Source organism: Alternaria infectoria (assembly GCF_024043175.1).
Source record: "Alternaria infectoria strain BMP 0036 chromosome Unknown scaffold_16, whole genome shotgun sequence".
NCBI classification, from domain to species: Eukaryota; Fungi; Ascomycota; class Dothideomycetes; order Pleosporales; family Pleosporaceae; genus Alternaria; species Alternaria infectoria.
The window spans coordinates 375926-398870 of NW_026250705.1; the positions used below are offsets into that span (position 1 = coordinate 375926).

General features: G+C 52.2%; 9 protein-coding genes across 9 annotated transcripts; 6 read left to right on the plus strand and 3 right to left on the minus strand.

The window, feature by feature from the left end:
- Nucleotides 1–517: 517 nt before the first annotated feature.
- Nucleotides 518–2593, plus strand: J4E92_008372 (uncharacterized protein; the record flags this gene model as incomplete). The annotated part of the gene is made up of 1 exon (XM_051499724.1): nucleotides 518–2593. One exon carries the CDS (start codon nucleotides 518–520, stop codon nucleotides 2591–2593), a length of 2076 nt encoding a protein of 691 aa, XP_051350100.1.
- A 384-nt stretch (nucleotides 2594–2977) lies between these two features.
- On the plus strand, nucleotides 2978–4323 carry J4E92_008373 (uncharacterized protein; the record flags this gene model as incomplete). Its single annotated transcript, XM_051499725.1, has 3 exons — nucleotides 2978–3229; nucleotides 3289–3607; nucleotides 3671–4323. The coding sequence occupies 3 exons, from the start codon at nucleotides 2978–2980 to the stop codon at nucleotides 4321–4323; spliced, it is 1224 nt and encodes a 407-aa protein (XP_051350101.1).
- Nucleotides 4324–4556: 233 nt separating this feature from the next.
- Nucleotides 4557–5752, minus strand: J4E92_008374 (uncharacterized protein; the record flags this gene model as incomplete). The annotated part of the gene is made up of 2 exons (XM_051499726.1): nucleotides 4557–4836; nucleotides 4950–5752. The coding sequence occupies 2 exons, from the start codon at nucleotides 5750–5752 to the stop codon at nucleotides 4557–4559; spliced, it is 1083 nt and encodes a 360-aa protein (XP_051350102.1).
- Nucleotides 5753–6133: 381 nt separating this feature from the next.
- On the plus strand, nucleotides 6134–8715 carry J4E92_008375 (uncharacterized protein; the record flags this gene model as incomplete). Its single annotated transcript, XM_051499727.1, has 3 exons — nucleotides 6134–6245; nucleotides 6558–8474; nucleotides 8522–8715. The coding sequence occupies 3 exons, from the start codon at nucleotides 6134–6136 to the stop codon at nucleotides 8713–8715; spliced, it is 2223 nt and encodes a 740-aa protein (XP_051350103.1).
- Nucleotides 8716–10672: 1957 nt separating this feature from the next.
- On the plus strand, nucleotides 10673–11338 carry J4E92_008376 (uncharacterized protein; the record flags this gene model as incomplete). The annotated part of the gene is made up of 1 exon (XM_051499728.1): nucleotides 10673–11338. One exon carries the CDS (start codon nucleotides 10673–10675, stop codon nucleotides 11336–11338), a length of 666 nt encoding a protein of 221 aa, XP_051350104.1.
- A 2075-nt stretch (nucleotides 11339–13413) lies between these two features.
- Nucleotides 13414–16755, plus strand: J4E92_008377 (uncharacterized protein; the record flags this gene model as incomplete). The annotated part of the gene is made up of 7 exons (XM_051499729.1): nucleotides 13414–13446; nucleotides 13495–13534; nucleotides 13829–13928; nucleotides 13984–14315; nucleotides 15215–15426; nucleotides 15489–16570; nucleotides 16623–16755. 7 exons carry the CDS (start codon nucleotides 13414–13416, stop codon nucleotides 16753–16755), a joined length of 1932 nt encoding a protein of 643 aa, XP_051350105.1.
- Nucleotides 16756–18426: 1671 nt separating this feature from the next.
- On the minus strand, nucleotides 18427–19260 carry J4E92_008378 (uncharacterized protein; the record flags this gene model as incomplete). The annotated part of the gene is made up of 1 exon (XM_051499730.1): nucleotides 18427–19260. The coding sequence occupies one exon, from the start codon at nucleotides 19258–19260 to the stop codon at nucleotides 18427–18429; it is 834 nt and encodes a 277-aa protein (XP_051350106.1).
- A 1871-nt stretch (nucleotides 19261–21131) lies between these two features.
- J4E92_008379 (uncharacterized protein) lies at nucleotides 21132–21551 on the plus strand (the record flags this gene model as incomplete). Its single annotated transcript, XM_051499731.1, has 3 exons — nucleotides 21132–21229; nucleotides 21280–21362; nucleotides 21415–21551. The coding sequence occupies 3 exons, from the start codon at nucleotides 21132–21134 to the stop codon at nucleotides 21549–21551; spliced, it is 318 nt and encodes a 105-aa protein (XP_051350107.1).
- Nucleotides 21552–22117: 566 nt separating this feature from the next.
- Nucleotides 22118–22859, minus strand: J4E92_008380 (uncharacterized protein; the record flags this gene model as incomplete). Its single annotated transcript, XM_051499732.1, has 2 exons — nucleotides 22118–22449; nucleotides 22526–22859. 2 exons carry the CDS (start codon nucleotides 22857–22859, stop codon nucleotides 22118–22120), a joined length of 666 nt encoding a protein of 221 aa, XP_051350108.1.
- Between the last annotated feature and the right edge of the window lie 86 nt (nucleotides 22860–22945).

Here is a 22945-nt window from a genome sequence, read left to right on the forward strand (position 1 = left end):
TCATACTCCTCATTGTCTATAGTCCCCTCGGCACTGTTCTGCTCGGCTTCAAAAGATATTCCGAGATTCTAGCGCTATGTTCAAAAGCCGACCGGCTACGGATAAGGAACGTGTTTCCGATCTGCCTTTTCTCACAACGTCGCAAACATGACTTGTGTCGTTTTTCCTGTGCTGTTCGAGCCATCGTCAAGTCATGCTTACTACTAAACTTGCAGCGCGAAGGTACCCTCTACACCGATGTAGTAGTTTCCATGCGAGGGGTCTGGCTTCGCTTGCACCGCGGGTGTCGATCAGTCCTCTCGATGCAGGCGTACCGCTCGACTACGACCGACAGGTCTTGCAGCTCAAGTCTGTTAGACATGGCTCGCGGCGCCCCCTTACCCTGACAGAAAAAGTGCTGTATAGTCACCTTTACACTTCAGACGAGCACCACTGGTCTCTAGATGAGATCAGGCGTGGAGAAACCCTGTTGCATCTCCGCCCAGATAGAGTCGCATGTCATGATGCGACGGCGACAATGGCATTGCTGCAATTCATCAGCGCAGGCCTCCCGAAAGTCCAGATCCCCACAACAGTGCACAGCGATCACCTCATTGTATCGCGCGACGGCGCCGAAGAGGATCTTGTCCGTGGAAGAAAAGAGCATCGCGAAGTCTACGCGTTCCTTAGTAGCGCAGCGAAGAAGTACGGAATCGGCTGGTGGAAACCGGGCGCCGGCATCATCCACACCACCATCTTCGAGAATTATGCGTTTCCCGGAGGCCTGATCATCGGGACGGACTCGCATACGCCCAACGCCGGCGGCATGGGAATGCTTGGTATTGGAGTTGGAGGTTCTGATGCAGTCGATGCGATGGCTGGTATGCCCTGGGAGCTCATGTGCCCACAGATCGTAGGTGTCCGACTTACCGGTAGCCTGCATGGATGGGCCTCGACAAAAGATATCATCTGCAAACTCGCCGGTATACTGTCTGTTTCAGGCGGAAAGGGCAAGGTGATTGAGTTCTTTGGCCCAGGTACGCAGACGTTGGGTGCGACGGCCATGGCCACAGTCTGCAACATGTCAGCTGAAATTGGATCGACCTCCTGTATCTTTCCCTACTCCGAGGCCATGAATCGATATCTCTCGGCGACGAAGCGTGCGGATGTTGCGCGCCTCGCAAACGGCTATAAGGATATCCTGCTGACCGCAGATGAAGGCTCCGAGAAGCATTATGATACGGTTATCGAAATTGACCTAGACTCTTTAGAGCCACATATCAACGGTCCCTTTACTCCGGATCTTTCGCATCCTCTTTCAGAACTGAAGGATGCTGTAGCAAAGAACGACTGGCCTGTTGAAATCAGTCATGCCATGGTGGGCAGCTGCACCAACAGCTCATACGAAGACCTATACAAAACGTCGCAGCTTGTCGAGCAGGCCAAGGCTGCTGGTTTGCCGAAAGCGAAGACACCATTCCTGGTCTCACCAGGCAGCGAAGATATACGCGCGACTGCAGAGTCGGAGGGTATACTGCAAACATTGCGCGAGGCAGGTGCTGTTGTGCTGAGCACAACTTGTGGCCCTTGCGTAGGGCAATGGCAGCGTACAGACGTTGATGTCAAAGGCCGCGAGAGAAATACAGTAATTTCCAGTTTCAATCGCAACTTCGTTGGTCGGCACGACGGCAACCCAGAGACCTGTTCATTCGTGACTTCTCCAGAGATGGTGACGGCTTTTGCCTACTCTGGAAGGTTGGATTTCAATCCTGTCATCGACTCTCTTCAAATCGAAGGGTCAGCGCAGGGGTTCCAATTTACAGCACCAAAGAACGTCGAGTTGCCCATGCAGTTCGTTGTGGGCGAAGATTTCTACCAAGCTCCAGTTCATGACGCCGACGATGTGGCAGTCGACATTGATCCACAGTCTGAGCGTCTGCAACTACTTGAGCCCTTCAAACCCTGGTCTCCCGGTTCGACGAAAGACATGCCGATTCTCGTCAAAGTCCAAGGAAAGTGCACGACCGATCATATTAGTCCCGCAGGCCCGTGGTACAAATTCCGTGGCCATCTTGAGAACATCAGCAACAACATGCTTCTTGCAGCTTCGAACGCCTTCCTAAGTTCCGACTCCAAATTGCTCGGCCACACGATCCACCCGCTAACCAGCGAAATCGGACTTGTGCATGAAGTCGCCCGAGACTTGCGCGACCAAGGTGTAAACTGGTGTATTGTCGGGGACTTCAACTACGGAGAAGGGTCATCGCGTGAGCATGCAGCGCTAGAACCGCGTTTCCTCGGTGGCGTCGCGATCATAGCGCGCTCTTTTGCTAGGATACACGAAACCAATCTGAAGAAGCAGGGCATGCTGCCTCTGACTTTTGCGAATGCCCAGGACTACGATCGTATCCAGTTGGGCGATCGCATTACGCTACAAGGTGTTGAAGACGGCGAGCTACGGCCGGGAAGGCAGGCTAGCATGCGTGTGGTGCGCGCGAATAATGCAGGAGAGTGGATCGCGCCGCTCAACCATAGTTACAGCAACGGTCAATTGAAGTGGCTGAGAGCGGGGAGTGCGCTGAACCATATCAAACAGACGGTCTTGGGGAGATGATGCGGCAGACTGGAGTTGGAGGTGTGGTTTGGGGTAGGCCCTCGGAGAGACAATTGCAACCTTGCAACATCGACAAACTCAAAAGTCTCCACTCGATGTCGACATCAGCGATACTAGCCATTGAGGTATATAACTACCTCGGCGTTTTTGGCTGGACCGCTCGGTCTAAGGAAGTTAGATAATGTAAAGACGCCACGGAACCCCGCGGTCATCGCCTCGAATCTGATTGGCGGAAGTCCCACGCTGATCTACAAACGCAGGCCGACGCGTTCCTGGAGCCCTAGAGCCGTCTCCCGTAAGCCGTGAGCGGGCAGCTAGTTTGAGGCACCTGTTGACTGTACGTGATTTCGACGACTCGTATCGAGCTTCAATTGACCTTTCGCAATGGCTCAAAGAGTGCTCCTTCGAACAGGCCGGGGCTTGTCGCTCGCGCCTCGCTCCCTGCAGATCACCCGCTCCTTCAGCACCGTTCTCGATACCCCTGTCGACCCTGGAACTCAACAATTACGCTCACCAGCGCGGACAGGCTCGGTCTTTGAGAATGCGCTCAATGCAAGTGCGCCCAGGACCAGCTGGACGAAGGAGGAGATTACTGAAGTCTACAATACTTCGCTGATAGACCTTACACATGCAGCGGTATGTCACACAGCTCTATCACTATTTGGACGGACAATGTCTCATCAATCCCGTTGTAGGCTTCGGTGCACCGGCGCTTCCATGACCCCGCCGCCATACAGATGTGCACACTGTTCAACATCAAGACTGGAGGCTGCAGCGAGGATTGCTCCTACTGTGCGCAGTCATCGCGTTACGACACAGGATTGAAGGCTACGAAACTGTCCTCAGTTGACTCAGTCCTGGAAGCTGCACGGGTCGCAAAAGAGAATGGAAGCTCAAGATTCTGCATGGGAGCTGCCTGGAGAGACATGCGAGGCCGCAAGACCAATCTCAAGAACATCAAGGAGATGATAAAGGGGGTGCGCGGCATGGGTATGGAGGCATGTGTTACTTTGGGTAAGAATCGAGTTTGCGAACTGCATGTGAGACACACACTGACTTCATGTTCCTACATAACAGGTATGGTTGATGCCGCGCAAGCAAAAGAGCTCAAAGACGCTGGATTGACTGCATACAACCACAACGTTGATACCAGCCGGGAGCACTACCCCAGCGTCATCACCACACGCACGTACGACGAGCGACTCGCCACCATCAAGAACGTCCAAGAAGCCGGCATACACGTATGCACCGGCGGTATCCTTGGTTTAGGCGAGAAGGCTCGCGACCACGTCGGTCTCATCCACACCGTCGCAACACTACCAGCCCATCCCGAGAGCTTCCCCGTCAACGCCCTAGTCCCAATCAAAGGCACACCCCTCGGCGAAACACAAGCCATATCCTTCGACGCCATCCTCCGTACCATCGCTACCGCGCGACTCGTCATGCCGACCACCATCATCCGTCTCGCGGCTGGCCGCCACACAATGCGCGAGGAAAAGCAGATTATGTGTTTCCAAGCGGGCGCTAATGCTGTCTTTACGGGTGAGAAGATGTTGACGACTGCTTGCAACGGGTGGGAAGAGGATAAGGCTATGTTTGGCAGGTGGGGACTGAGGCCTATGAAGATGGAGGAGACGATTGGAGAGCAGCGCAAGCTTCCTGGGCAGGATGAAGCTGAAGCGGTTGTTGCGGCTGCGGAGGCGGAGGCTACGGTTCAGGCGCTTGCTTGAGGGTAGAGGTGGTCTATGTAAAATGATTATCACAGAGTTACCACGCAGTAAAGCACTGTCATGCTGAGCCGTGTGATTCTCTCAATTGAAGCTAGAGTTTCGCTTGCACACCCGCTTCTCGTACATGATTTCGTGACTGATCATCTGCCTGACTCTCGCACCATTTCCCAAGCAATTCTACGAGTCTATCCACCTCCACTGATGTGTTGCCAGCGTGTAAGCAGATCCTTACTCTAGCAGTTCCCACCGGCACTGTTGGCGGTACCACCGCCCGGACCATCATCCCATGAGTCTGCAGAAAGCTCGCCAGGACTTTCGGTTTTGCCAATTGTACTGCGAATATGGGCGATCTCGGGCATGCACTTGGAATTGTGAGTGCTTGACCAGCCGATTTCGATTGTCTTTGGAGATAAATAAGACTGGTATAGAGATGCTGGGTAAGATTCTGTAGATGGGCTTGTAGTTTCACGCTCTGGCCAGACTGGAGTAACCGGTACGAAGAGCGTATGAGCGCTAGCGAGGGGTAGGACAGGAATGTTGTATATATGAGCGGACGTGCGTAGTTGATGAGGTAATGACGCAAGGTGTGTGAGCCGAGAAGGATTGCTGTCAATTGCTTAGCATACATCACAGACTTGGAGAGAACGATATAAGACGTACCTCCGTTCGCCGCTACCGCTTTTCCGAATGTGTGGAGCCGTGCGAATATGCGTTTCTCGAGGCCTAGCTCACATACCAACCCCCTTCCCTCTGGTCCTAATACACCAGTAGAATGTGCCTCGTCCATGACGATGTATCCTCGTTCAGGGCCCAAGACTTCTTCTACAACCTCCACCATCTCCTTTAAAGGGCATACGTCCCCGTCCATACTGTAGATGGATTCCAATGCCACAAACACATTACAGCTCTTGTCTCGCACACCCTCATCCTCACCAAGAACTGCTATCAAAGCATTCTGTAGGGCAGATATGGAGTTGTGTTCAAAAGCGATCGTCTTCCCCGCTCGTGATAACCGCATGCCGTCATGAACGCTTGCATGTACAAGCTCATCATAGACTATCACGTCTCCCGGCTGCGGCACACTCGCAAAGAAGCCCGCGTTTGCATCAAAACCACTGTTGAACAGTAGTCCAGATGCAGCTCCATGGAAGCTGGCAATCTCTTGCTCCAGTTGTTCGGCGTACGTCGAGTTGCCATCTAGGAGTCTTGACCCGCCGCTACCCAATGGCACATCAATTCTTTGCAGCTCTTGAAGGTACTCCGATTTGAGTTGCGGCGAAGTGGATAGCGATAGAAAATCGTTGGACGAGAAGTCGGTCTGATTTTGAAGTGGTAATGTCAGATTACGGAGTGTTGCGTTTGTCCGTCGGCGGTCGAGTAGTTCTTGTAACTTGTTTTGCAACGGCGCCGAATGCGTTTTGCTCCCCATATCTTTCTGTGAAGGTGATAATAGGTAGGAACGCTCTTGACCCACGATAACGTGACCTTCAGTGATGGTGTGGAGCTGACCAAATGGCTGGCGTGGTAGGATCAGCGGAAAGCGGGAAGGAAGCGTGGGGTCTGCCGCGGCTATCCGCGTCGTCGAAAGCTGTCAAAAGTAAAAACATACTCATTAGCTAAAAGACCGCATAAGCTGACCCCTCGATGCCGTCGGAGATGCGGCTTGACTCATTACATTTGTACCTGCATGTTTAGCGTCGGTGTGGACGCGGAACCACTAGCGCACTCTCCGCATTGGACAGCATGCAGGTGCGGCCATCTACCATAGCACCTTCATCAACTCACCACTAACTGGAAGTATAAAAAAGAAATGGCGAAGGTGCCAGGAGGGTTGTGGAAGAACGCGATTGCTGTTCAGGTCTATGGTGCCAACACGGGAGTTGGCAAAACAGTTTTCTCGACGCTCCTGGGTGCACATTTCGGTAGGGCAAGCCTCAAGAGCAGGACATCGCCGTTACGCCACGGGCCCTACAAAGTACAATATGTGAAGCCTGTATCTACAGGCCCAGCTGACGAAGCCGACGATAGGTCAGTGTGGTGCTGCGTGATTCGACAGATATTTGGGATATAAGGGCTGACTCTACGCTAGCTATGTGCACAAGTACACTGGCCAGCGTGTTTCCACACTCTTCAAATTCGACAAAGCTGTGAGCCCGCATGTTGCGGCAAGGGGTTCGAAAAATATTGTGAGTTCTACCTTTATTGTCATGCTTTCGCCAACAGCGATTGACTAGCAAAGCCCAGCGATGAGCTCATCAGCCAAACGGTGTTCAAGACGGTCCAGAAAGCAGCCGGCACATTAGATCAGGGCAGACTCTTTTCGATAATTGAGACAGCTGGTGGAGTCCTCAGTCCTGGACCTTCCGGCACGCCACAGGCGGATATCTTCCGACCACTACGACTTCCGGCGGTGCTCGTAGGCGACCATCGGCTAGGTGGCATCGCCTCTACTATATCAGCTGCGGAATCCCTGATCATGCGAGGATATGATATCGATGCTGTTGTGTGTTTCGACGACAAGAGTCAATATGAGAACGCGGATTACTTAAAGAAGTATTTCATGGATATGGGTATACCAGCTTACAAACTACAATGGATTCCGGACCTCCAAGGCGTTGCACCAGGCACCAAGGAAGAGACGGAAATTATGCAAGATTACTACAGTAAAGAGAGCGACAGCACAACGGTGGGAACGATCGCCGAGGAGCTGATCCATCGCCACGACCAGCGACTCAGCCGTCTGGGATCTATGCCGTATGAAACCGAGGACAAGATTTGGCATCCTTTCACACAGCATAAGCATGTGAAGAACGCGAATGACATACTCGTCATCGATTCGGCATATGGCGACTTCTTCCAGGTCAAGCACAAGGGCAATGAAGAGGTACCCCATCCTGAGAACCAAACCTTGTATCCTGCGTTTGACGGCTCCGCATCATGGTGGACGCAAGGACTCGGGCACGGCAATCCGCGATTAGCACTGGAAGCAGCATATGCAGCAGGACGCTATGGTCATGTCATGTTCGCCGGCGCCACACACGAACCAGCTCTCACTCTAGCGGAGAAGGTACTTTCGGGCTCGCCACGCGGGACCCGGTTGAGAAAAGTGTTTTACACAGACAACGGAAGTACAGCGACAGAAGTCGGTATCAAGATGGCGCTGCGGGCTTCGAGCAAGCGCTATGGCTGGGATAGCGCAAAAGAGTCCGTTGGTGTCCTTGGTCTCAAAGGCAGCTACCACGGAGACACAATCGGGGCCATGGATGCCTCTGAACCTTGTGTCTTCAACGAGAAAGTCGACTGGTATCGCGGTCGCGGCTTCTGGTTTGACTACCCGACCTTCAAGCTCAAGAATGGCCAATGGGTAGTTGAACCGCCCAAGGGCATGGAAGAAGCATTGGGCCCAGCTCAGAACTTTGAGAGTCAAGACGGCATATTCGACTTCGCTACCAGAGGTAGATCGGCGCAGTACGAGGCCTACATAGAGAAAACACTAGACGAGCTGGTCAAGAAACAAGGCAAGAAGTTTGGTGCCCTGGTACTAGAGCCTGTCGTCCTCGGAGCTGGAGGTATGCTGTTTGTGGACCCGCTCTTCCAGCAAAGCTTAGTACGCGTCGTCCGTCATTACGACTTTGCAAACGGCTCCAGGGTTACGGAATCTCCGAAGGACGAGAATGCTTGGTCTGGTCTTCCCGTCATGTTTGACGAGGTGTTTACTGGTTTGTACCGTCTGGGCCGCTTCTCTGCGGCCTCATTCCTTGATGTCCACCCGGACATAGGCGTTAATGCGAAATTGCTTACGGGAGGTTTGCTTCCGCTTTCGATTACCAGCGCCAGCCAATCCATCTTCGAGGCTTTCTTGGGCGACGAGAAATCGGAAGCTCTCCTGCATGGACATAGCTATACCGCTCATGCGGTCGGGTGCCACGTTGCAAACACAAGTCTGGATATCATGGAGAAATTGAACTTGGGTCATGAGCGGAACCTGGCCGAGAACAAACCGAATGTGGTAAGCCGTGGCAGTAGCAATCATGTGTGGAGTATGTGGTCCGACTCCTTCGTGGGGAGCGTCTCAAATCATGAGAGGGTTGAGTATGTGAACGCGCTGGGCTCAGTGCTGGCCGTATCGCTCATTGATGAAGGCGGCTCTGGTATGTCGATCTTTTCTCCTCCAAGCTTATTAATTAATGTGACCTAGGCTACACTTCTTCTGCAGCGGTCGGCCTTCGCGATGCTTTACTCCACGATGTTTCTGAATCACAGGTACAGATTCATTCGCGCATACTGGGTAATGTCATCTACCTTATGGCGAGCATGACTGCGACGCGCTCTCAACTAGCCCCTATCGAAGCGGCATTCATGGAAAAGTTGGGAAGCGTTACAAGAGCTTGAAGAGGTGTCGTGGCCTTGATGTACCTCGTGCCACTCCTATTCACAGCCCGCATGTAGACATTTGACGCGAAGCTTTGTGTCACCACTCTCAAGGTGCACAGGAGTCGCGCGTCTAACTAAAACAAATAACGAACCGTTTGCGAAGTTGAAAACTCATCACGTATCCTGAGCGGCATAATTACCAGCATCCCGTCACCTCATATGCGCTGGACAATTTCGCCAATCACAACGACCGCAAACTTGCTCAGTCATACGAGTAGCGTGTGTCAACCCTTCCTTTAACCGGGCAACAACAACGTCGGTGCGCCTCGGGAGTCAGCAACGAGTTGCATCTCTTATTTCCGGTGCCGGAAACACGTTCATAGGTGATGCGTTTGCCGTGGCATACCGCAATATGAGCAAGTATCTGCGATTGAGCACCCGGAAGTGCACTATCCTGACCTCTCATAGGCCCCACTGCCGCGTTCTGACTTCTATACAACATATAAACATGTGGGTCACGAGTATAGCAGCTGACGAAAGCAATTGGGTGTCCTTGAAGTGATAAACACTGCTACCGTTGACCGGCTGTCGGACTGGCGACCTTGAGACTGGAACAAGCTACCACCTTACGAACGAACAACGCAAAATTCGGACCATGATGTCGATGGATTCCATGCACAGTGCTGGTACGCCATGGCTCACTCAACCCGTTATGCTACATTCCTCTCGAAAGTACACCTGCAGTCTCAAAAGCGACACACTTTGTAAGTGGCAGCAAGGGTACTGGAGATTTTGGTACGAAGCCGACCACAGGTATGCTCTTCCAACACTCGCATTCTTCATGGCAACCATCATTCTCTTCGCCATCCCTTTTCTCACCTCGAAGCTCTTACGAAAACCTCCCCCGAAGATCAAGGCTGTGCGACAACTGCTTGCCATCTTTCGCTACCTCGCCTACCGTTCCTATCGCATCCGGCCTTTGAACTGGAATTCCGCACCACTCGGCGTTCTCATACTTGGGGCGATAGGCACAGTCTTCTTCGTCTGTATGACACTCGGTCCGCGACCGTACTATTGGCCCAACCAGAAGAACCCTCCGATCTCATTCGGAGGCTCACCACCGATCGCCACACGAACAGGATGGATGTCGCTCGCTTGCCTACCCTTTATCATGGCGACATCGACGAAAAGTAATATGATTACAATGTTGACGGGAGTATCGCATGAGAAGCTGCAGTTGTTCCATAGATGGATCAGCTATGCATGTTTTGTGCTTGCATTGATACATACATTCCCCTTCATTGTGTTCAATGTATGGAAAGGCACTATGGAGAGCGAGTGGCATACGGACGTATGCTATTGGACCGGTGTCGTCGCTCTCATTGCGCAGGTTCGTGATCAAATCCATCTCCCCTATAGAATTTAGACTATGCCCAGAGGAAAGCTGATCAGCGTCCAGGCCTGGCTGACACTCGCTTCCAACTCTTCCCTTCGGAACGTCAGCTATGAGTTCTTCAAAGCAACTCATTTCATCGCAGCTTTGGTGTTCGTCTTGTTCTTCTTTCTCCACTGCGACTTTCGGCTATCATCATGGGATTATTTCATCGCAACAGGCGTCATCTATACACTATGTTGGCTTCATAGCCACATGCGCATGTTCTTTCAGTACGGAATCAAAACGGCTGCGGTCAGCAAAGTCTCGAACGACTTTGTCAAGATTGCGATTCCGATGAACGGTGGCTGGAAAGCAGGTCAACATTACTTCATCAGAGTCTTTGGCCTTGGTGTCCACGGGATGACAACACACCCTTTTACGGCATGCTCTCTTCCGGAAGCGACTCGCTCTTGCACGAACGAACTCGTCTTCTATATTCGACCGCAGGGAGGTTTTACAGCACGCTTGGCGAGGCACGCTCAGCAACATCCTAAGTCAAGCCTAAAGGTGTTACTCGATGGCCCTTATAGTGGCATAGACATGAGGAGAGTTGCGGCAAGCCAAAGCGTTGTGGCTATTGCCGGCGGATCTGGTTCTGGCTGGCTTTTACCGCTAATTGAAGCGTTCCTGCGGCAGGATGAGCATCAGGCTGCAGTGAGCGCAACAGACCCGCACCGCGATGGCGACGAAGATGTCAACAGGAAAGCTGCTATGAAAGTGATACTAGCGACAAGAGATTCGCTGACGAGAAATTGGTTCGAGCAGGCCGTCATGGAGCTAGTAGCGAACAAGCTGAGCGGATGTCGCTGTGACGAATTGAGCGTGGACATCTACTACACCGGTGAGGAGGGGCATAATAGTGCCATCGGAGGCCCGAGTGAACTAGAAGAGAAGTCCCAAGTTTCGAATGAGAGTGTTGGCTCAGGGACGAAAGCGTTGTCGACAGATGTACGTGGCTCAGAGGAAGCCGCATCAAACACCATCCAGACTGCGCTCACCCCGAAGCATGTATCGCAACGACCGGACCTTCCAGCCATCATCGCCGACGCAACAGAGTACGGAAGTGAAAGTACGTCTGTACTGGTATGCGGCCCCTTGAGTATGCAGAGCGATGTGTCGAACGCTGTTGCTCGTGCGCAGATCGGTGGCATGAAGGATGGGAAACGGGATGTGTATCTGCACATGGAACACTTTTCGTGGGCTTAAGCGTCAGGACAAAAGGATAATGTACGATTTAGAGCGATCCGCATGTGTACTGAGAACCGTCTGCAAATGGAAGTCGTGTTAGGTGGCATCAATTGATTATCGTGGATTGATTACAATGACGTAATGCCCGCGCTAAATCACCTTGTTTCGGCCAAATGGCCTGCCTAAGAACCCCCAAAAGACACTGCAAGCCTCAGCAACTCCTCCACACCCAAATGGATGGCCTACCGCTGCCATTTTCAAGAACCCCACGGTTTTGCGAGCCATGTATGAAACACATTGTCAGCGACGATGCTGGAGCCAACCGGGTGACGCATACATTTCCACCGTTCCTCAGTACGCGTCATACACCATTGATCACGAAGAAGCAACCAGGTGTCACCATCGCTTCTTACGCCAAAGTTAGTGCCGTTCGAGAGATGGTACAACCTGTCGAGCACGCAGACGCCGTGCGATCATCCTAGGACTGGCTGAGCTGGCTTCTCAGAACGCGTCAATGGGCCACGACAGGCGCACGGGAAGTTGACCAAACACGGCAGAGATATCGTTCCGGTCTGTCAAAAAGCTTGCCGACGTCAAACTCAGTATCAGTCCCGTGCCGCACCAGGACCTTCACGCATGTTGTCGAAGACGGTACCATTTAATATTTCATGCTTGTAGGCGGGTTTATACTGCGGCCGCACCTCGGTGTCAGTGATTTTGGACCAGATCCTACGTGATAAGACTCGCATGCACGACTATCGGAAGTAAGCCTCCGTCCACATCCACGACTCGAAGCCGCAGAAGCAAATTCGTGCACGCGATGCAGCGAGATGCCTATTCTGAGACGACGAAGCCGTAAGAGACTCCAGGACATACAACCTCTTTACTGCTGGCGTCTGTAGAACGTCGCATCGACCGAAAGATGAGAAATCAGCGCAGCTTTAGTTCGCATGGGTTCTGGCCGAGGCTGTCTTATAATAGCGGGTCATTGCACATCCCGTGGCTTCGCGGCGCGGCTTCTGCCGTCCTGAAAGGTTCACCCGAGCGGCGAACCCCTGTCTGGAACACCCCAGCTACACCCCCACGGCTCTCAGCTTCAAGAGAACAACAATACAGGTTTGCCGGCTTACCGGTTTACTACTGGGATAGCTAGATGGTTCGAACGGCCTTGGAGTTGATAGCTGGGCATCCATCGTGTATGAGTTTGTCTTCAACATGGTGGCATGCCAGGAGCACAAATTTCAGCTGAAGCCGTGGGCACCGCATATCCAAAATTGACGTATCAGGACGCACCGACCTGCAGGCCAAAAGCTACTCTGGTTCGACCAGTGCGAAAATGTTCATAGCACTGGGATGTTAGAATCCTGGGGACTTTCGGGTAATTTTCACAGTCAAGAGATGTGTGATTGCAATCTCTCAGCCTTACTTCATCCTAGTCAGTCTCGGGACAGACCAAGCGTGGCACCCTCGGTGCTGTGATACCTACATGGCGTTTACTGGAGACCTGCCAAGCTCAAAGGATGGTTATGGTTGGGTCGCAGGTTACATGTGACGAGCAAGCCATGGGGTCCCTAGGATGTGGTACGCTGTCGATATGTCGGCCAAATGAGAAGAGAGGACCTGAAGCTCAACGTTGCTTGGTGCGTCTTATATTTCGCCTGTCTGCATCAATGCGAAGTATTTGTTGACCGTCCGGCTATTCACAAGTCTTTTGTACCAACAGTACTCTGGAGCGACAGTCAAAATGTATCACAACTACTCCAAAAGTATGATGGTCGCCCTGGCCGTGGCTTTCATGGTACTGCCATTCGTCTTCGTTTGTTTACGTTTATGGGCAAAAAGGATCGCTAAGCGCGTGGGTTGGGACGACTTTCTCACGGTTGCTGCTTTGGTAAGAGAACTTTGAGCGGTTCAGTGTGTATTGCATCCTCTGACTGAGCGCTGATAGGCTGTGTCTATGGCTTGTTGCTCCTTACAGTTAGCTAGTAAGTGTTTCGATTGGAAGGCATTTTGCAAACTTACGCCGATTGCTAGCTGCGATACACGGCTACTTGGGGTCTCATCAACCACTGGATGAAGAAGGCCAGCCCATTATGGACGATCCCGGATTGATATTCTTTGAGCAGGTAAGTACACCTAGCTGCTGATAGCAGTGCATTTGCTAACTTCTCTAGACGAAGTTTGCTTTGAACATGATCTCTATCATTGGACTAGGTCTTGTCAAATCGTCGATTTTGGTATTATACAAGAACATCTTTGACGTACGAAAGTTTCGCATGGTGGTATACTGCGTGCTTGCGTATGTCGTATGCTGGACCGTCAGCTTCACATTCTCGCATCTATTCACTTGTTACCCCATAACGGTATTTATTGAACCGTACTATGGGAATAGCTGTGTCGAAACCGTGCCAATGTTTTTTGCCTTACTTGTAAGCTACTGTCTCTCGCTCAGCATAAGGATTTCGATTCCAGGCTGACCATGTTACCAGTACACGGGTGTCTTCGCAGACATTGTCATCCTTATTCTTCCTATCCCAATGGTTCTGAGTGTCAGAATGGAGGCCAAGAAGAAGCTAGCTGTAATTGTAATGCTTTCACTTGGAGCTGCGTGAGCTTTTCTTCATCCCCTACGTCATTGTGTTCAAGATAGCTAAGTCGTACAGAGTATGTGCTGTCAGCATTACACGGGTTGTGGCGACTTACTCGATCGCCGGCGAATACCTGAAGCATCCCGACGACGTCATTTATTACACAGCACCGGTGTTCTTTTGGACCAACATTGAACTATCTTTGGGTGTTGTTTGCGCCTGTTTGCCCACGCTCCGGCCCATCTGGTTCTACTTCTACCCTCGCGAAGCAACACAAACTAGTTCGAGCTACGGATACGGATCATCAGGTCACGGTTTTGGCTCATCCGCGCTAAACGGCACCACGAAAAGTACAACGTTTGGCGGCAAGCTGGTACGCAAGCCATACCAGGAGATTGACGAGATCGGTACGTAATGCATGGCGTCCCGTAAAGCGCTCCACTAATACTACGCAGAGCTGACGGCGCGGTCTGAAGCTCCTTCTACGCCTCCCGAAGACGCCTCAACGCTAGGCAAGCGCGGTATCACGAAGGAAATCACGATTCACCAGACGTTGGGATGAATGTGTTCCCACAAAGGGCGTCTACCTCGGTGCAAACAAGAAGCGCCGGTGTTAGCATATTGAACCGCGAATCCTACGATACTCCGCTCGGTATATGTCTCGGAACTGGTTGCTCAAGGTGGTCTCCAGGCTATTGGCGTAGCATATGCATTATTTTTTTTGATTGGATTGGCATCCTTCTCGCAAAATACTGCCGAGTGCCAAGTTCATCGGCGAAATATATCTTGCATACCACCGACAGCACCTCATAGACACCCTGTTCCTGCAGCGCTGTCACCTTCCGAATCTTTCGATGGTGGTTCAATGCTACCTGGAACCCAACCCACGTGCGCAAGGATGGAACCGCCTAAAGGAACACGGCCCACGTCATGCTCTCAACATGGCTTGCTGAACTCTTGCGAAAGTTATGTGTGGAGACAATGTGCTGGTGTGCTCTAGGGTAACGCACGGGTCCGGGGCCGTCGGAGGACATATAACCGAATGCGGCTGCGCCCGCGGTAACTGGGTCGATTGCGAACGAGTACGGCAGATAACCGCCTCGGTGGCTATACCTAACCCAGCGCGGATTTAGCATGCAGGGACGCTGGCTGCATCCCGTTTGTCGACTAGAGTTTCCACCGGGACGACAAATCCCTCGCCCTGACGACTTGTGGTCCGGGCATTCTATGCCACCATGCAGGTAGCCGGGAAAGTTTGATGTCAATTAAAAAGCACGTTGGGCCGTTGCCCATTCGCTTGGTACAGTTAACATGAGGGTCTTATCATTACTGGTTTCTTTTGCCGCGGCGGTCTCTGCACTTGCTGTACGACAGACGGATGTCGCCAAGGATCTGGAGACTTTGGTGTCGTCGCCATCTTCGGTCAACGTCGAGGTTCGAGCACGTTGGAGTGATTACAACGCCCCCCTTCCATCGGTGGTCGTCAGGGTGAAAATCGAAAAGGATGTAGCAACTATAGTAGGTTCAGCCTCAACCACATTGCCGGTACAACGGATCGTCGATGCTAATCCAGCGAAAAGGTCAAATACTGTACGAAAACTGGGATACCGTTCCTTGCACAGAATGGCGGCATCGGATGGGGAAAGACTTTCAAGTTGGGGAAATGGGGTGTCCTGATCGACCTTGCCAATCTCAACAAAGTCGTTGTCGCTGCAGACAAGAAGACCGCCACTATCGGTGGCGGTGCAAGCATCGGAGACACGATTGCAGCAGCGAATGCAGCAGGTGCATTGATCATCACCGGAAACTGTAACTGCGTTGGCGCTCTAGGTGCGATGCTCGGTGGCGGTTATGGCAATCTCATGGGCGAGGTCGGATTCGGAGTCGACAACATCATCTCCATGCGAGTGGTCATTGCATCAGGCGAAATACTTACCGCATCAGCCACGTCGCATCCGGAACTGTTCTGGGCACTTCGGGGAGCAGGACCCAATTTCGGAATCGTCGTTTCAGCAACCGTCAAGGCAACGCCCGCCACTAAAGAGGATCGCACAGCATACATCAACAACCTTTTCTTTTCACCCGACAAGCTCGAGCAGGTTGCGCAAGCGGTTGAAGATCTTCCTCTTACGCCCCAACAGCGAGTGTACCTTGTACTGACGTCTAGTGGGGAACCACTCAACGAGCCCTCTATCCTCGTCACTGGGTTGCTTCGTAAAGGCACAAACGAAACAGGACGCGAGGCCTTCGCTCCCTTTTACGACATTGGCCCCATTTCTGAGTCCAGCGCTATCACTACGTACGATCACTGGAATGATGCCAACATCGGCTTTTGCACTCGCGGTGGTCGCAAGCCGTCGTACAGCTCCACCATCACGGGCATGAACGCTGAGAAGTGGCCTGAGATCTGGGAGCTTTACAAAGGCTTCCAGGCCAAAGGTCCGAACTCCGCCGTCCTCATCGAGCGCTACAACTTGACCAAGGCCATGTCGGCACCCGTTGGCTCGGCATCAATGAATGAAGCACTCAGGAGGGATGCGTTCTCGCAGGCTATCGTTATACCGTGGTATGATGACGCTGGCCTTGATACCGAGGCCTTAGAATTTGGAAGCAAGGTTAGAGCGCTTTGGACAAGGAGCGATAATCCCAAGAATGATCCCACGTAAGTGTCTACTGCCACGATCGAAATGAACTAGTGCTCACAAGATGCGCAGCTACGCCAACTTCGCCTTTGGCGACGAGACGAACACTGCTATCTACGGGTCCAGTCTCCCCAAGCTGAAAACACTCAAGAAGATATACGACCCTAAGGGAGTGTTCAGTCAGTGGTTCCCGATAAAACCATAAGTGATAGATAGCGTCCATGCACAGCTTTCAGAAAGAAGCAATGCAATTAATGCCTATTCCGACTACCCAGTGTGTCCATCCTAAAATACCGTGCTTCTTATCGTGTATCCGTCCATCACCCCCCAAACTCAACCTCTCTAATCCACCATAAGTCCCACGTCCCATTGCATGCCTCAACCAGTCCAACCGTCGAATTCGAGCTCCAGTCCTCGTACCCACCATCCACCGAGTTCGTCGCCCTCACCCTACGCGTAGTACAGCCCCATAAACCTGCGTCGGTCTCCGCTCTGTTCATCGCATCTTTTGCTCTACTCCAGCAATCAAAGACTTGGATTGCGTTGCCGACCCAGGAATGCTGCGGAACCATTTGGAGAGGCCAGGCGGAGCATGTGGTGCGCATCAGGACGTATTGGCTTATGCGCGGGCGTGGAGGCTTCGGTGGTGGGGGATATGGGAGGGGGGTGTTGGTTGCGGGAGTGATGTGTGAGGGCATGCCTGTTGAGTATTGGGGCGGCTTGGGGTATTCTGTGTTCTTATTGAAATTGAGATAATGTTTGCTTCAAGTAATGAATTGTATTCTTAGGGTATATTGGAGATCACGAGACATCTTCACGAGAGACATGCATGTGGCCCATATATCTCACATACCAGCGTGATATTGTGCGAGCTCAACCCAATACAACCTCTCGTGCTGTACTCCATCCTTTATCTCCGTCCCAGCCAGGACACCGAAATCGGAAAGCGGCTCCTCGTTACTAGCCGGCCCACCATTTACCAGCTTATAAGTTCCCGGCATGATGGTAGCTATCGCAGCTGAGACGTCGCCGGCAGCACGCATGGAGTCTCGGAGTTGAAGCATCCGAAGTCGGAGGAAACTGGCTGATGGAAGCTCGTGTGCCCACACGCCGAGTGGCTCACCCTGCCAGAGAGGAGGATGGAGAGGGGAATGGGGAGGGTGGCATGGGGCGAACCAGTGTCATCAGGACGAATGCTTTGGGTCTGAGGTCGGTAGACACTGTGTACACCTCGGTCGCCATCGGGTGCAAGATTTGGCCAACGTAAAGTGGAAGTTGATAGACACATCGTATTGATAAACCGATGCCAATTAGTTGCCATTTTAAAGTTTGCTGAGCTGCCGTGACTAGGTCATGAGGCGTGTGCTAACACGCATGTCGTTGCCTATAAGTTGCTTTGTCGGCAGCGCAATTCTTTCCTGACAAGTATCTTTCTTCTACAGATATGGCAGCGAATTCGGCAGATAACCCATACAGTGTCGCCCTCAAGAGCGGCCATTATTCCCTGAGCACGCCCGTTCCACGAAAATGGGTGGGTAACACGGTTTACACCTACTCTGGAAGTGATGCAGTCCTGAATCTCCCTCGTTTACATGCTGCGATGGACAACTTGTACGATAAGATGGAGCCGGGGAAGAACCGTCGGCGATTTCAGATAGAAGATGCAGAGGACGCTGCCTTCATGTTGGCGGCTGGCGGGCCCGCTGTGGTATGTGCTATATGCGGTCGGTTCAAAGAGGGCGAGGCGGGCAAGGCGGGCAGAGCCGTCAATCGGTTGTATTGGATCGAGCGAGTCGAGGTCGTCCAAAGATCTGACGATGGCATACCCGCAGCGCAAGCGGCTTCTTAAAATTTCGATTGCTTCGTCGCGTGGCATTCAGTCAGAGTCTTGTGATAGCAGCTTCACAGCGAATGTCTGCTCTCCAAAGACATTCCTGAACGCGGCTATCCGCTTCTTGGTCATCCAAACTGTTAGCACGGGTATTTTCCTCCTCTTCATCGTGTTGTTCTCATTTGACATTTCATCTTTCTTCTGTGTGCTCTGTGCCTTTTCGACGTCCGCGTCGCCCTTATCCGTGGGCCTTGAAGTTTTGATCTCTCGGTCAACCTCGACGCTCGTGAGCATTGTATACATCCACCAAGCCTCGTCTTTCCCGTGTTCATCGTCCTCTCCACCACTCGGTGCTACGATGCGCCGAACCATATCGACTATGCCTACTAACTTGGTAGTGCCCTCGCCCTGAGCAGAAACGGCTATGATCGCATCGTCCTCTTTCAAAGCATCCGGCATCTCAATCGTAGACGCTGGGCCTTTGTACGCGCCCAAATATGTCTTCAGTCTGTTGATACCGGATTTGATGTTCTGATTCTTCGAGAAGACGACGGGTACGATGTTCTGTGTGGCTCGCATGCGCTTCTGGGTTTCCGGGAGCTTGCGTAGCTCGGCAGGCAGCCGTGTCCATGGCTCGTAGAGTGACGGGTGGATTGTGGGAGGTGATGGTGGTTGCGATGGCTTCTTCGAGGCTGAGCCATTAATCTTGTCTTGCGCCTTTCGCTTCTTGACAGCTGTCGGTGCGTCCTCAGGTGCCCCAATGATGGGTAGGGTAGGTCCTTCGCTCGAGTACGGCGGGCTCGCAGTCACTGTCGTGGTGTTGGCGTCCTTTTCGGCCGACGATGCGAACATCTCACTCATGCGCTTTGCATTACCCATGTTTAATAGCGAGAGGCGCGCAATAGTCGAGGGTTGTGTAGTCACGCGCAACTGCGATGACGAAAATTGGACGCGCCAAAAATCTCGAGACGCGCCGCCGGAGATACCAGATGGCGCTAGCTTATCACCGGCTGTGCCGCCCATCTCTCTCGACCATCTGATCTTTCAGCACACACATACAATAATCTTTGTCACCGCGACTTTGTATCAGAAAACATCAAAGAGAAACATTCTCTCTCTTTGTGATCACTACATCATGATCGACGATGTAGCTGAAAGTCTGGGTCGCTTGAGCCTCGCTACACATAGCCATCGTCAAATCGATACAGTGTATGTAAGCCGTGCTAAGCTGTGTAGATATCAGGCTTACGATGGAAAGTGATCGGAGTACCCCTTACACACCACCATTTCTTCGTCTGCCGGCCGAGATTCGAGTCATGATCTACGAGCATGCCTTTACCAACGAGACTATCCATGTACAACCAAAATCCACTGATTTACTTGGAGGCACCTATCTCCTTCAACGTAACGGAATTCCAAGACACCAGCAGATCATCTCTCTTCTGATGACTTGTAGACATATCAGAGAAGAAGCGACACCTACCTTCAACGAGCTGGTCACCTTTGACCTGACACTCTACTACAACTGCATGGCGGCCGCCTACGAACTGGGACCAGGTATCTGTCAAGCAATCAGAGCAATCAAAGTAGAACCGAGGCTTGCAAAACGCTTAGCGATAGGACTCCAACAGGGTGCCCCCTCTGCCACTAATTATAGGCATCTGTTGCCATCCCTACAGCGGGTGCATATCCAACAGACTTCTATATTTGGGCTACTCAGTATGAGCCCGGATTTGGCTGTGAGAGCTTTGCGATTGTATTTCGGAAATCATGATCTTGAGGTTATATTTAGTAAGAGGTGAGCTCCTCTGCACGAGCAAACGGAGCGTTGGACCCTGGATAGTGAGAGCAGCGCTCACCGCCCGTGCGCAGCTTCACCTACTCACTTAACCCGTACTGGGATTAAAATTTGGGCGTCTTCCGCAACCTGAACATCCAAACCGGTCTTAATCATGGATCTCGCTCAACCGCAGAGCATTTCCGAGCGGCTGCGCGAGCGCAAGTAAGGAAGAACGCAAGGTCTTGAGCGATTTGAGCTAACGACAGTCTAGAACGCAATCAAATCAGCGCGAATCTCGGCTTCTTCGTCTTCCTGCCGAGCTCCGCAACAAAATCTACAAGTATGCAATTTCAGGACAAACTGTCGGTGTCTTTGCATGTCAAATTCGGCAAGCTAGGCAGAAACGCAAGCAGATATACAGGCGACATGATTTAGGGGTGTTCGCTCTCCTGCTGGTATGCCGACAGATCCGACACGAGTCATCGCCTCTGTTATATGGCCTAGCCCGATTCGATTTCACTTCGTTCAACACCAGCCATTGTCCACGAAACCGCTTTGCCAATGTGTCCTCGGTCATGGGCCCCGCCAACTTTGGGCGTGTCCGATCAGTCAAATTCGGTATAGCAACGGTGCATAATGTCCGCGGACTCATCGATTTCGGCTATATGGAAAATAGCGCGTCTTCTATTCGAGATATTGAACTCCCGAAAGTCGAGCATCACTGGATGAAGACTCGTATTGGCGACGATGTCGAAGCCGAACTTCTTGCCGCAATGCAACGTTGGACCGGTAACACGGACGTCGTCTTGCATTTCGTATAGGGACATACATCACTCAGTGAATGTCCACTGTCGGGAGTCACGGGCCCCGGCGCAAAATAGCGCAAATCTATCACGATATCGCAACCCTAGCCGTCAGCAAAACGGCTCTACTTCTCCTAGACATAGCCCCTCAATAGATACAACTCAAAATGACTTCCAGTCCCGCAGACCTGACGGCGCAAAGCGCCATCGCCCAGGGCAACCTTCTGCATCGATCTGGCGCCGACAGGAGTAGAAGCACAGAGACGTAAGTTATTCGCCGCACTGAGCTATATGCTTCCACTGACAGCGCTCTAGCGTCCAGACCGTCCAGCAGCCCTTCCGTTTCCTCGACCTGCCCGCCGAACTCCGACTCATAGTTTACGACTACGCCTTCGACAGTAAATTCATATCCCCTACGCGCTCGCGCCGTTCGCAACCTCCAGTGCACAGCCGTCACTTTTCAGGAGCCTTCAGCCTTCTATTCTCGTGCCAAACGATACGCAACGAAGCAAGGGACTTCATCTACAAACACCGTACCTTTGACCTCCAATGTTATTATGACCTCCCAACAGCGCTTCAACATCTAGGGGCGGCAGTCTGCGGATCCATCACGGCTATCAGGATCGAGAAGATGGGTCTTTTGCGTCCAGGTCTCTATATTTGTGTCCCCCCATGGAACGCCGATGGCTACTCCCGGTTTATCAAGCGGTACTATCCGCGGCTACATGAGGCTCAACTGGTGACTTTGCGATGGGGAAATGTGACGCGAGCACTCCGGGAAGATGTTGCTGCCCAGCTCAGGGATGTCGAGACATTGCTTGCGGAATGTCGAATTACACTGAAACCAAGTCTGCTCAATACGAACTAAGATTAGGACTCGGGGGCGGTGTGCATCAGAGCACGGCGCCATCGACGTCAGATGTTCACGCGTACACGGCTTCCAGTCTTCAACAATGAGCCGAACACCCGGCAGCCAGCAGACGACATGGACGTGTTGGTTCGGTGGAAATGTGACTGTATGGGTTAATACCGAATACGTATCCGGTACATCATATTGAAAACGATGGGATAAGATGTCCAGGGATAGACGCCTTCTTAAAGGATGAACTTCAATCTACCCACTACCACACTCTCAACTATCCTTCCCATGCATTCAACTCCTCCGATAAACCGCCGCATCAATCCTCACCGCATCCTTCATAACCCTCATCGTCCACTCACTAACCGGCTCAAAAGCCTTGACCATTTCCCCCAACTGCTCACCCTCCCCAAACTCATGAACAGCCAAGAAAGACAAATCTTGCTCCTTCCCTTCCTCATCTTCAGAACCCGATTCTTGCCTGACAAGCGAATACCGACATGTGCGCAGCCAACCTGGTTGCTCAGACGTTTGCTGGTTATGCTCTTCGCGGTACCAAGCATCCAGGTCCGAGGCGCCGGTGGGCGAGGGTTGCATGAGTGCTATCATGATTGTTGGTGCGGGTTCTACGAGGTTGAGGTAAGCACATGGTATGGTACCTTCCACCTCCGTCTCTACTCAAGGTATAGTGTGCAGACATACCACCACTCTCCCCCGGACCAAAGATCTGGACTTCAGAGTACGCCCTGACATCCCACTCTCCAGCCATGTTCTCGCTTTCAAGGAACTTCAACATCTGCTTTACGTTCACACGTGCCAGGTCTTCTGTTTCGCAGACGAAGAGATGCTGTTTGGAGTATTCGGTATTTGCGGCTTTGTAGTGTGTTGCTGATTTGATACCGAGAACATTGCCTGTTATGGCCGCGGATAAGAGGGCAAGTTTGTCGTCCGGTTGAGCTTCGTTACTTCCGGCTGGGGTAGGTTTGAGAAAGGCGAGGAGGACGCCAGCGCCTGTGGTGGGGTCTGAAGGGGCCATGCTGAGCGTAGATATCTAAAATTATCTGGGGTGGGATTGTAGAGTAGGAGAACGTGACAATATGTTCGGACTGGAGAGGAAAAGGT